Raw genomic sequence first — 13,418 nt, 5'->3', positions numbered from 1 at the left:
GCTCAGCACAATCTGAGGACTTGTCAGAATTGCTTAGGGGTGTTAACATGTGCAGACAGCTTTTGTAGGTCATGGATCACCACGGGCTGAAATATGACAGCTGATCTAAACACCTTGTTTATTCCATTTTGGTGATGCTAATAGGTCTTTTGTAGCCCTGTGTAAAGCACTTGCTCAAATATAGGTCAGGAACACATGCAACACTGATTCATGAATGAATAACGCTAAATACAAACATATGTTCTGTCAGAAAAATCTATATTGAAAATAAAATACAGTGGGGGAAATAAGTATCGTCACCATTTTTCTCCAGAAATATTTCTAAAGGTGCTGTTGACTTGACATTTTCCCCGGAGAACCAAACAAATCCAAATATGCAATAAAAAAAACTAATTATTTTACAAAATGAAATGACGGAGGGAAACAGTATTGAACACATGAAGAAAGGGAGGTGTATTTGGGCAGTGAAAGCCCAGACAGCAGCTGAAATCTCTCAGTAGTTCTTCAGCAAGCCTCTGCCCTTTCTCAGTGTAAATGAACATCAGCTGCTTCAGTCCAACATCTACATTAGCAGGAGGATGAAGATGAAACCAGGGTGGACATTTGAGCAAGACAATGATCCAAAACAGCCAAGGAGACTCTCAGAGGATTTCACAAAAAGAAAATCAAGCCGTAGAATGGCCCAGCCAATCACCTGACCTGAATCCAATAGAGAATACAGGATACAGCTCAGATTTGATAGACAAGACCCACAGAAGCATTAAGCATTCACAGCTGATCAATGCATGTCTTCATTCTGCATATGAGAGGCGTCTTCACGCTGCCATCACCAAACAGGCCTTTAATATAAAGTATTAAACACAGTTCAGTAGTCAGTGCTTTCTCCAGAGTCATCCCATTGTTAATACACATTTTGTTTTGTTTTCATGTTTTTATTAATTGGGTTTTTAACCATAATCTGGTTTAATTCCATGTCAACAGCTCCTTAATAAATATAATTCCCAAAAGAAACATGAGGTGTTTAATACTTATTTGTCCCACTGTGCATGAAATATGATATAATTGTGTCTATAAAACACATGGAGGCAAGACTAAATTAATATATTGCTCTTTCTGTACTTTGTCATAAAATAGCATGTCTGATTTGAATACTTTTGAGGAGTAAAAATCTCAAATCGAGATTTAGTTTAAGTTTAAGGGGTTCTCTTTCCGTGCACCCAAACTGTGGATTGCTCTTCCCACTAACATTAGGAATGCTGGATCCTTGGACTGTTTTAAGAAGCTACTTAAATCTCATCTTTTTAATTGGGATATCTTTTATTCTTACCGTGTTTTTTTATTGCATGTTTTACTGTTTTTCTGTGCTTTGTTGTCTTTACTTTCATGTAAGCGCAAATAATGATGTAGCACAGCTAAAATCCCAGTAGGCGTAAAACGTCATCAGACGTTAATATTAGGTTAGATTTAGGTTGTTATGTCAGGTGATGTTATTTTGACGTCCAATAGCGATGTCAAATTATATTGATATTTGGTTAATTTTAGGTTGTGTTGGAAAGTGACCAAAATCCAACATCTGACAACGTACACCTTGACAAAGTCTTGACAATGTCAAGGTGTTACATGATTAGCCGTTGATATTTGGTTGATTTTAGGTTGATTTTGGGTTAGACATTGACGTTGGCCTGACATTGGGTTCTGACATCAACCCGATTTTCATTTCCAAACAAAATCCAACGTCCCCACGATGTTGGGGTACAACATCAATATGACGTTATGTTGACGTCCTGTGTCTGCAGGGATGCAACATTGAACAATTTAACATAACATCACATGTAGGCTACTGATAAAGCACAACTGTGGAATAACATGTAGCAATAACTATTGTTGTCTTGTCTTGTCATTCTGTGTATAATCAGCAATTCTGTAGTATTTCAGTTCTGTTATAAACAAGAAACACAAGTGATATATACAGGACAAAACATGTTAAATGTGGGAAAAACATGCTAGCAACATGGTAAAGCTGGCTAAAACATGCTAGCAACATACTAAAACATGCTAAAGCTTGCTAAAACTTGTTAGTATAGTGAAATGAAGTAAGAAAATATCACTACCTACTCTAAAGTACACATAATACACCACAGCTACATCACTCATACCAAGACACAAGGTAAAGCTGATGTTCACTGTGTGCTTTCAGGATGGCGGAAGACAAAGACACGGGGAAACGTGTCGAATGCCCGTGCCGCATCATCTCTTTGTCAACCTGAAGAGCTTCACGTACAACACTATCGGCGAGGACACAGACATCTTCTTTTCTCTGTATGACCTCAGAGAGGGCAAGCAAATCAGGTAGGAATTGTCATATGTAAGGCTGTGTGTGCATTCAGTGCTCACAGCCAGCTTTTCTTCTTACAATGGCAACGCTTTTATGGGTAATTATTCTCAAGGAACAGTGAAAAACAGCACAAGAGGTCCCATCAAGAATAAAATGAGGCGTAATTTTAAAAAAATCAAGGTCTGGGAAATGAAAGCTTGCACAAATACCGCCTACATGTACACAGAACACAGACTTCTTCTTCTTCTTGTTCAAAATGGCACACAGAACTCTCTCTGAAACAGCTGAAGGATAAGATGAGGACAAGAGACCCTGATGAAGTATGTACAGATCTCTTAGCTCGAGCTATGCTATTAAGTCACTGCAAGTAAGAGCAGATGTTTTCTGCTGAGGACTCTCTAACTGTAAATCTATTAACTGAAGGTTTCACATGCTAACAAAAGGATAGAAGATGGTGTTAAATCAGATGACTGATGTGTAAACCATATTAGCAGTGCATGAATCATGCATAAACATTCTAGTAATTAGATAAAACACACTGCACTAATGCTAGTGCCCATGCTAGCAATGTTCTAAATCGTGAGAATATGTTAGCAACATGCTAAAGCATGCTAGCATTGTGTTAAATCTTTTTACTTTATTTACAAAATTTGCCTCACAACAAGGTCACTGGTTCGAGTCCTCGCTGATAGGCTAAAATGTCCATAGCGTATGAGTGTGAATGAGTGTGTATGGATGTTTCCCAGTGATGGGTCGCAGCTGGACGGGCATCTGCTGTGTAAAACATGCTGGATAAGTTGGCGGTTCATTGTGGCAACCCCTGACTAATAAAGGGAATGAATGAATGAATGCAGGAGGCATGTTGTGGGAAAGGTTGCCACAGGCATGTGTTATGTGGGTTGTTTTTGTTTACAGACCTCAAGTCAGTTGCTATTCAGACAGTTGTACAGAACTTGACTCCTTCTCCTTAATATGACTTGTTAGAAAGAGGAAGAGGGATTGCTTTCCTGTTGTTCTGCTTGAAACACCCTTGAGGGAGTCCAGTTCCAGTGCCCATAATAGACTCGACTGAGACTCAAAGATGAGGAGACTCTTCCTCCCGTTACACGACGGAAGCTCGTTTTGTTTTTCCTCTGCAGTTCGTTATGCTAATCTTAAGAGAAGTAAGGCCACTGGCAGATCTCTCCAAAGGGAGTGTTTAAAAACTAATTCATACACCTCATTAATTAAATTAGAGAAGCGTTTGTGGGACACTAAGAGACGATCACTAAGTGTTTCTGTTTGAAGCAGCGCTTCAGTAAGTTAGCCTTTCATCATTTTGAATGCCAAAAAAAGCAACCATAACGCTAATTAGGATGGCCAGGCCCCTTAAACCGCCTCCATGTTATTATTTTCCATTGAGAAAGCCAAAACACTCAAGTTCTGTTCAAGCCTTTAAGGTAAATTAAGTTAGAATCAAGCTAACAACCTGTTGAAGCTTCTTAGTGTTGCTAATCTGTGTTAGTAACATGCTAAACATGCTAGAAATGTACTAATTGTTTGAAAACATTTAAGGCCATTTGATAGCTCATGCTAGGAATGTGCTAACTATGCTAGCAGTAGCCTTTGCTAAATCAGTGAGCTGATGTGATATTACATTATAGTTGCCCTACTGAAAAAAAACAACTAAAACCAGCTTGACCAGCCTAACCAGGCTGGGAGCCCAGCCAAAACCAGCTATGTGCTGCTTAAACCAGGCTGGCCAAGCAGGTTTTAGCTGGATTTAGCTGGTCATTTTCCAGCCTGAACAGCTAAGACCAGGCTGAAAATAGCTGGAAATCAGCCTGGAAGTGGTCAAAACCCATATAAATCCAGGCTGGTCAACCAGCTAAAACCAGCCAGCCAGCCTAGGCTGGTTTAAGCTGAATTTTTCAGCAGGGTGTAAGTTACCATAAAAACACTAGAAACATTCTGGCAACATGTTAGAAACATTCTACCATGTTAAAACATCTACAACATCCAAAACATGCCATCAGTGTGTCGTATCATTCTAGAAGCATGCTAGCAACATAACTCATGACACTGTTTAAAGTCATCTTAGCATGTATTAAAGCATGCTCAGCAGTCTGCACGTTTAGAAGTAAGTTGTTGACCATTCAAGCAACATGATGAAACCTGCTAGCAGTGTGTAAAGTTTCTATTAATTTCATATTACATGTTAGCACTGTGCAATCACAATAGAAATAGGGAAGGGATGTGTCAATAAGCAATAGGTTAAATAATGATTTGAAATAATGTTAAACGATGTGTTAAACGTGCTATAAATGAGATGCCTATCTGCTAAAACATGCTAGCAGTGTGCTATAATCTTGCTAGAAAGATGCTACTTGTCACGATCACCAGCGATCTAATCCTTCCAGATCATTGGTAAACACACAGATCACATAGAACTACAAATCTGCCGGTATATGGACTACAAGCTCCAGTCATGCAACACACACACACACCTGCTCCAAGTCTCCATTGATTAGACTCACACAGCTGAAGCCACTCATGGACTCATTACTGGACTATTTATACAGCACACAAACACACAGAAGTTGCTGAGTCTTGTTTAACTGTGTGTGACATTACAACGCGGTTTACTTCCACACAATGTCAAGGTGTAACATGATTAGACATTGATGTTTGGTTGATTTTAGGTTGGACATTGGACATTGACGTCGGCCTGACGTTGGGTTCTGATGTCAACCCGATTTTCATTTCCAAACAAAATCCAACGTCCCCACGCTATTAGGGTACTGTGTGAATATGACGTCATGTTGACATCCTGTGCCTGCAGGGTACATGCTAGCAGTATAATAAATCATGGATTCATTCATTCATTCATTTTCTTTTCGGCTTAGTCCCTTTATTAATCAGGGGTCGCCACAGTGGAACGAACCGCCAACTTATCCAGCATATGTGTCACACAGCGGATGCCCTTCCAGCCACAACCCAACACTGGGAAACATCCAAACAATCTTTCATTCACACACATAACCTACAGCCAATTTAGTTGATCAGTTCCCCTATAACACATGTGTTTGGACAGTGGGGGAAACCGGAGCACCCTGAGGAAACCCACACCAACACGGGGAGAACATGCAAACTCCACACAGAAACACCAACTGACCCAGCCGGGGCTCAAACCAGCAACCTTCTTGCTGTGAGGTGATCGTGCAACCCACTGCGCCACCATGATTCCCCTAAATCATGGATGAAACATGCTAAAACATGATATCAGAAACATTGAAGCAATATTCAAAAACATGCTAGCTAGCATTCACTAAATCATGTTATGAACATGCCAGCAACCTGATAAAACATTTTAGAAACACTCAAGCAACATACTAACACCAAACTTTGTCTGCAAACTGCACTAACTAGTTGACCCTTGCTGGTTTTGGGTAGTGTCACTTTAGAATCACCTCAGCATGTTTTGACGCAGGGCGGCTGTGGCTGTGGTTGCGAGCTCGTGTGATTTTCAGTCTTGATCTGCTGCTAGTGCGAGATGGCTGCTCGTGTTTGTCCTGAGGGAGGCTTTCTCATGAGAGACCCCATGCTGATGAATCTCACCATGAAACAGAGTGATTTCTCTACCTCACATGTTTTTTTATTCTCTGTGTTCTCATTTCACATTCCCTCTAAGAGCTCTTGGCCGAGTCTAGACGCTGTTTTCTGTGCCAGTTAAGCTTTGCGTTTTATCTTTATTCCCCTCTGCAGTTCTTTATAATGGAAGGCATATATTGCTAGTTTTTGTTTCCTTTAATCCCAAGATGACCCAAGATGATATAAAAGTCCATACTAGATGCATTACATATTGCATATATACATACTTACTTACTTACTTACTTACTCCCAGGGCCGTTTATATCGAAGTTGATATTTAGTTACACCATGTTGGTGTTTCGTAACATCTCATTTTTGCGAGGTGGGTCGTTAGCCCAATGCTCAAACCCCAACCTGGAGGATCAGGACATACACTTTGGACTTGTGGGGGAAACCAGAGCACTGGAAGAAAACACGAACATGGTGAGAACATGCAAACTCCACGCAGAAATGCCGACTGACCCAGTTGGGACTCGAACCAGCAACCTTCTTATCTGTGAGGCAATAGCGCACTGTGAGGCGACCTGACCCACCCTGCTGGTCACAAATACACATGCATACACACACATATGCCCTTCCAGCTGCAACCCAGTACCAGGAACGACCCTTACACATACTCAAACACTACGGCCAATTCCCCTATAGCGCATGTGTTTGGACTGTGGGGGAAACAGGAGCCCCCAGAGAAAACCTTTTCTCGTATTAAAGAAATATAAAAACAGTGAATATACTGAGTAAGAAGATATGTTTGCAGTGTCTAGTTTAATCTTTTCTCTCTCTCGTTTTACTTGAAGAAGTGCTTCTTTTAAAGGGATTTGCCTTGGTGTCTTAATTGATGCCAGCTCATGCCTGTAATTAACGGAATGGTTAATATTATTACAGATTCTATGTTTCAAGAGCTACATCGTGATTTCAAGTCCTGCAAAATGCACCAAAATGCATCATATTATATAAATGGCATCAGTAGCCGATGAAGGCTGGCCAAATGATTATTCACCCGGCGCCCACAGATCTGTGTCTCTCTCTCTTTCTGTCGTCCCACTCCTCATGCGTCTGTCAGGCTGTAGCGGTGCCTCTGCCTCCCTCTCAAAAGCTGTCTGACCCTCAGCGGGACACAGGTTCCTACAAAACCAGATCAGTCCTGCTCAAGTCTGAAACCAGAAACATAGTGAACACATCTGTTTTTTTTTTTGGTTTGGATCTTTGTAGGTTTTATTGGATTGTTTGGACTAGACCAGGAGAGCGCACTCTTGGTCCTGGAAGGCTGGTGTCCTGCAGAGTTTAGCTCAGACTTAAATTTGATTCACTTGGACCAGCTAATCAAGCTCTTTCTTGGTATAATAGAAACTTCCAGACAGGTGTGTTGAAGGATGTTAGAGCTAAACTATGCAGGACACCATCAAGAAATGAGTTTGGGTGTCGCTGGTCTAGACTAATAAAAAAGTGATGCATTTAGATCCAAGTATAACATCGAGTGTAGTTGGGCATTGTGTCAATCTTATGTTTGCACCTTGTGCCATTACATCCTATTTTTGGTTGGTTTAGATGTCCTTAGTCTGTGTTGTATTCATATTTCATCAAATTGTGATCCATTGTTGAGATCCATATTGTCAGAGTCTTGATTCGCTTGTTTGGTGTGCACCATGGTACGGATTGCAGAATTCATGATTATTTAAATGAACCACATTAACTTGCTGCAATCGCACCAGATTTCCTTAGTTGCAAGAACTTCTTAGTCACCATTAGTTGCAAGAACTTTTAGATGATGGAAGTGTTGTGGAACTGCATTTCCAATCCACTTTATTAGCAGAAATGAACAAGCCACATATTTCAGCAGAAAGTGAAATCCCACTCTAGCCTTTTGGGTTTCACACTTGCTTTCTGTTGCTCTGACTGGTTTGAGTCTCAGCAGTCTTTTTTTTCGATCTGTCTGCCACTTGTTCCTCCAGTCACACTCATGCATCGTGACAAACATACTGTATTCAGAGGCACTCACACATTCCTGACAAATCCAACTGGAAGCATCTGCACCACCGGCTGGAGACTGACGCAGGGAGAGAAGCTCAACAGCACTGATGATGGAGTATACACCATGTGTTGAAATGCACAACATAACCGGGAAAAAAGATGCTGAATAACTTATAACAATGAACAGAAGAATTCTAGTGATTAAATACAGCCAGAGAAATAAATAAGATAATTACAAACATATTATGATGTTTCCATGTAACTGTGGAACAAATTAGTGGTGTACCTGGGGACAGGACAAAAGCTATTGAACGGCAGGAGACCATCAGAGCAGGTGCTAGTATGGATACCAGAATGGCAGGACCCAGTTGGAGACCCAGAGTATAACCAAAAAGGAAGGCCATGATGTTGTCAATGGAGAGGGAGCTTTAGTGGAAACCAGTTGGGTAAAATCAGGGCAATGACAGATAAAATCAATGGAGGTGGAGCTGAGGAGGCATGGACTGACCCAGGAGACCTGCAATGTTAAGCCACTGGCTCAAAGGACAGAACTTCTACACAGAACTGATGATTGAAGTCAGATGCAAGAAAGTGATCCATAGAGGTCTGCAGAGCATCATTCAGAAGAGTGAAACACTGCCGTGGAAGAAGGTCAATGACTGACCAAGGTTGTGTTGGGGGAACACGGTCTTAGAACTAATGAGCCTTATTGAAGCTGAGCAAGCATAGATTCATGAGGTAAAGCCCAGGGTGAAAATGAGACCCGGCAGGCTGTGTCAAATCTAGGGAAGACCACTGAGGAATGAGTTTAGTGAATGATCAAGACGGTTCCAGAGGTAAAATGTAGCATGGTGGAGTCCAAGGACTGGCAGATCCTGTTGAAAGAAACTGCAGCCAAACAGGTTCAAGTTCAAGGCTGAAGTCCAGGACTCTGAGGTCTAAGATGGATCCAAGCGATTCACTTGCGAGGATCAAGATGAAGACTGAAAGAGAACCTGGCTTGGGCAGAGGAGCAGTGATTGGAAGGCCTGGGCAGGAATGGCCATGATTAAGAAGACTTAGAAATGCAATGGAAATTCTTATTCTTGGCCGACAAAGGAGACTTGGGAATTCCTAACAAAAGAGACTTAAAACTGGCAGAAGTAGGAGACATGGAACTGGTCAACAAAGAATAGTTGGAGTTGAACCACCAAGGACACCTGGGATTGGTTGATAATGAAGACTTAGAAGTTTAGAAATGTATGGGAAATTATTAGTCATGGCCAACAAAGGAGACTTGGGAAATCCTAACAAAAGAAAGTTAAAACTGGCTGATGCAGGAGACTTGAAACTGGTCAAAAAAGAGTTGGAATTGGACTTGAGTCTTCTCTTTAGAGCATCTCCGTCCCATGACAAAATTACCAATTCCTGCCCTGCTTTCAGCAGGAGTGTTGCACCAGAGGAGTTACATTGGTGTCGTGACCCGGATGGGAGTGAGGTAACGGTGGAAGTGAGCATAACAGAGACCAACTTGTGAGATTTCTGCAGGTAAACTTTGCTCTCCTCAAGAGGTGCTCTACCTATAGGCTGCGAACTTGAGTCTTCAGACCAGAGGTGATGCACTTGGAACTGGCAAAGCAGTGGCCAAAGAAGAAGACTTGGACCTGGCCTACGAAGTATGGTGGAACTATGGAAAGCTATGTAGGCAAACTAGAAGCAGACAAAGGAGAGCACAAAAATGAATAAATAAATAAATAAATAAATAAATGAATAAAGTTTAAAAAAAGTTAAGTGAAATGAAAATCTAGGAAACACACTTTATATTATATTATATATATTTATATTACATTATATTATATATATATATATATATATATATATATATATATATATATATATATATGTATTATTTTTTTCTTGTTTAAACTACTTAATTAAAATTAGCCGAAACAACACAATTCTCAGGATTTCAACTTAATTTTTTATGTTCAATCCACAAAAATTTGTTAAAAGTGTTAAGTTAACTTAATCAATATGTGTTGGGTCCTCATGAATGATTTATGTGGAACCCTACATTTTTTACAGAGCAGTAAATCTCATGACAGACATGACAATTATGCAGCTCAACTTTTGATAAATGCATGCCTTCTCTGACTGGTGTTGCATGAACTATTCTCTCTCTCTCTCTCTCTCTCTCTCTCTCTCTCTCTCTCTCTGTCTCTGGATGACAGGTTTCAAACTCACTGAACCATGTGAACATCTAAAGCGGTTTCTCATCAACACACACCAGTCCTTTGTTCTGAATTAGATGCAGCCCATATTGTCAGTTACTATGAATGTGTCTTTATCTTACAAACGAATCGTGTTCTGTTAGCAACTGACTAAAATGTGTGACAGCTTTAAGCACAGGTGAATCATTCATCCCCGAAGGTGCCTTTAATATTTGAGCTTGTTAATTGTGTTACTCTGCAGAGTCCCAGCAGTTCATTTTCTCATGTTTGAACCCAAATCCACAACTGTAGATCATATGTAGAGCTGAAAGCCGATCAGCCTTTACAGCCTCCCGACGCTAAGTATGTTATTAGCGTGTGCAGCGTGAGCTAGCGATTTCTGCACAATAGGGTTTGAACAATTGCAGAGGAGTTGTCTGAATGGGACAGAGTCTGGAAATAATAGCTGGAAGGTTTTAATGAACACTTGTCACCGCTGCCAGAGGACAATAGCGTCTCCTGCGGGTAGTGGGTTGGCGTCGCGCAGCTCTGTGATTGGTTGTTTTTGGGCTAGTCTTTCCCTCAGGGTGAAACACACGTGGATGTGATGAGTCAATGTGAACATGTGAAACGTGCTGGAATGTGTAAACACTCTCATTGTCTGAGCAGACATGCATGATGCACATGTGAGAGTGGAAACACACACAAATGCACCCATAGGGTAAACTAAGATTAGCAAGGATTTTGTTGGTGTTCATACAGCACATCTTCTAAACATATTATTAATTAGTAACTTAATAATTAATTACTTTGTTTACATATTAGTATGTTTAAAATACAATATAAAATGCGTAATACTCTAAAAGTAAGTAATAGTAAAGACATGTGTGTGTTTATCTATATATTTTTGTTGTGAAACACTGATGCATGTTCTATATGTGAAAATACAGAAATAAAAATGGGTAAATCTTTTTTTTTTTGCATTTTATAGTTGTTTTTGTTATTTATTGATTCATTTATTTTGCAAATAATTGTTGGTGTCTTTATTCCTTCTTTTCTGAGAATATTTGTTTATTTATACAACATTTCTTAAACATTTATTATTTATTTATTCATGTATTAATTTATTAATTCAACATTTCTTAACTATTTATTTATTTATTTATTTATTTATTTATTTATCTATCTATCTATCTATCTATCTATCTATCTATCTATTTATTTATTTATTTATTTATTTATTATTTTTTTTATTTATTTATTTATTTATTTATCTATTTATTTATATATATTTATTTATTTATTTATTAATTAATTAATTAATTTATGTATTTATTTATTTATTTATTTATTTATTTATTTATTTATTTATTTATTTATTTATTTATTCATTTATTTATTTATTTATTTATTTATTTATTTATTTATTTATTTATTTATTTATTTATTTATATAGGACTGATGAATGTAAATAAAATGTAACTAAATATCATAATCATTTATTTTAAACGTTTATTTAGACTCATTTATTTACTTATTATGATATGGTGCTGTTTGTTAATGAATATAAATAAATAAAAATAATAAATTCTGCTTTAATATAATTTTTTTATCTTAATTACAAGAAATAGCTTTATTAGATTTAACTTAAATACACACACACACAGTGATCATTAGCAGGGCCCAGAATGTTCATGCTGAATGTCATAAATTAGCTGTTCATGAATTAATAAATAAACATCTGTCACAGCTGCTCATACCTGATACAGACATGCCACAACGCTAGTGCTACTGTGCTAGACCTGCTATGCTAATCCTGTTGTGCTAGTCCTGGTACACTAGTTATGTTACGTTAGTCCTTTTGTGCTAGTCTTGCTACACTAATACTGTTGCACTAGTCTTGCTATGCTTGTACTGAGCTTGTACTGCTACACTAGTCCTGCTATGTTAGTCATGCTACGATAATACTGCTAGTCATGCTATGCCAGAACTGCTACTCTAGTGCTGCTACATTAGTCATGCTATGCTAATACTGCTAGTCCTGCGATGCTAGTAATGCTGTACTAAACCCTCGGCGCTAGTCCTGCTATGCTAGCCCTGCTAGATTAGTCATGCTACGCTAATACTGCTAGTCCTGCTATGCTAGTACTGCTACACTAGTCCTGTTACACTAATGCACTAGCCCTGCTCCACTAATCCCGCTACGCTAGTACTGCTCCGCTAGCATCTCTGCATTGCCGCAGACTCTGTTAGGCTCCATTAGTGTGAGAGGAAGTGAGCAGGTTTGTTTCCTGTGATTGGATTACAGCAGTGGAGTCTCTTCATCACTGAGCCTTCATGAATATCCTCAGTGGACTCTAGCAGTGCTTCTAGCACTTGGTTTTGTTTAGTGTCTGGGGCAGCACAGTGTCTTAGTGGTGTTGTACTGTGGCCTCACAGCAAGAAGGTCTCTGGTTCGAGTCTCAGCTGGGTCAGTTGGTGTTTCTGTGTGGAGTTTGCATGTTCTCCCCGTGTTGGTGTGGGTTTCCTCAGGGTGCTCCGGTTCCCCCCACATTCCAAACACATGCGCTATAGGGGAATTGAATAAACTAAATTGACCGTAGTGTATGTGTGTGAATGAGTGTGTATGGGGGTTTCCCAGTACTGGGTTGTGGCTAGAAGGGTTGCTTCATTTCACTGTGGTGACCCCCAGTGCTTAATTTGGGAATTGCGAGGTCCCGGAACAGATCAGGGTAATGGATCCGGCATGTTACCAGAGGATGGAGAGGTATCGCGCACGAAAGTGAAGAGCTGGTTTGGGTTAGTGGTTGGTGCAGTGAATGGCGGAGGGGTGTGGCGGACGAAAGTGAGCGGGGCGGGGTGTCGCGGAAGGAAAGTGAAAGGGGTTGCGGAGGAAAGTGAAAGTGAACAGCAGACGGGCGAGGAGGGCGATTGAGGAGGGGGACCGGTAAAATGCCGGATCAGATTTCAGAGGCACCAGCAGGAATGAAACCCAGCGTCCGGCAATGTCTCTGTGTTCCAGACTTCAGGTTGTAATTGACTGCAGAGCATTTGAACCAAGAATTAAACTGGGAAAGTTTGATTTATGATCACTATTATGTCCGAATACTTTTGGACCCTTAACAAGTGGGAGGCACATATGCAAACTGTTGTACTTCCTACAGCGTTCACCTGATTTGGATGTAAATACCCTCAAATTAAAGCTGACAGTCTGCAGTTAAAGCACAAAATATGCTGGAATATAGAGCCAAAAATGCTGGAGGTGTGTCCAATTCCTCACAGTATTTCCTGTTGTA

At 39.8% G+C, this 13,418-nt stretch overlaps 1 protein-coding gene across 9 annotated transcripts in view; it reads left to right on the top strand.

The window, feature by feature from the left end:
- dock3 (dedicator of cytokinesis 3) overlaps positions 1-13,418 on the top strand; it is a 208,627-nt gene that overhangs the window by 132,193 nt on the left and 63,016 nt on the right. For all 9 annotated transcript variants that reach the window (XR_008835714.1, XM_056447328.1, XM_056447327.1 and 6 more), the window contains one exon: positions 2,198-2,349. Coding sequence is in view for 8 of the 9 variants with exons in the window: in XM_056447328.1 (XP_056303303.1) it covers positions 2,198-2,349 (152 nt within the window). In the remaining variant the exon portion in view is untranslated. The remainder of the gene's footprint in view (positions 1-2,197; positions 2,350-13,418) is intronic.

Source organism: Danio aesculapii, chromosome 22, assembly GCF_903798145.1.
Source record: "Danio aesculapii chromosome 22, fDanAes4.1, whole genome shotgun sequence".
NCBI lineage: Eukaryota > Metazoa > Chordata > Actinopteri > Cypriniformes > Danionidae > Danio > Danio aesculapii.
This window is presented reverse-complemented; position numbering and strand designations above follow the sequence as displayed.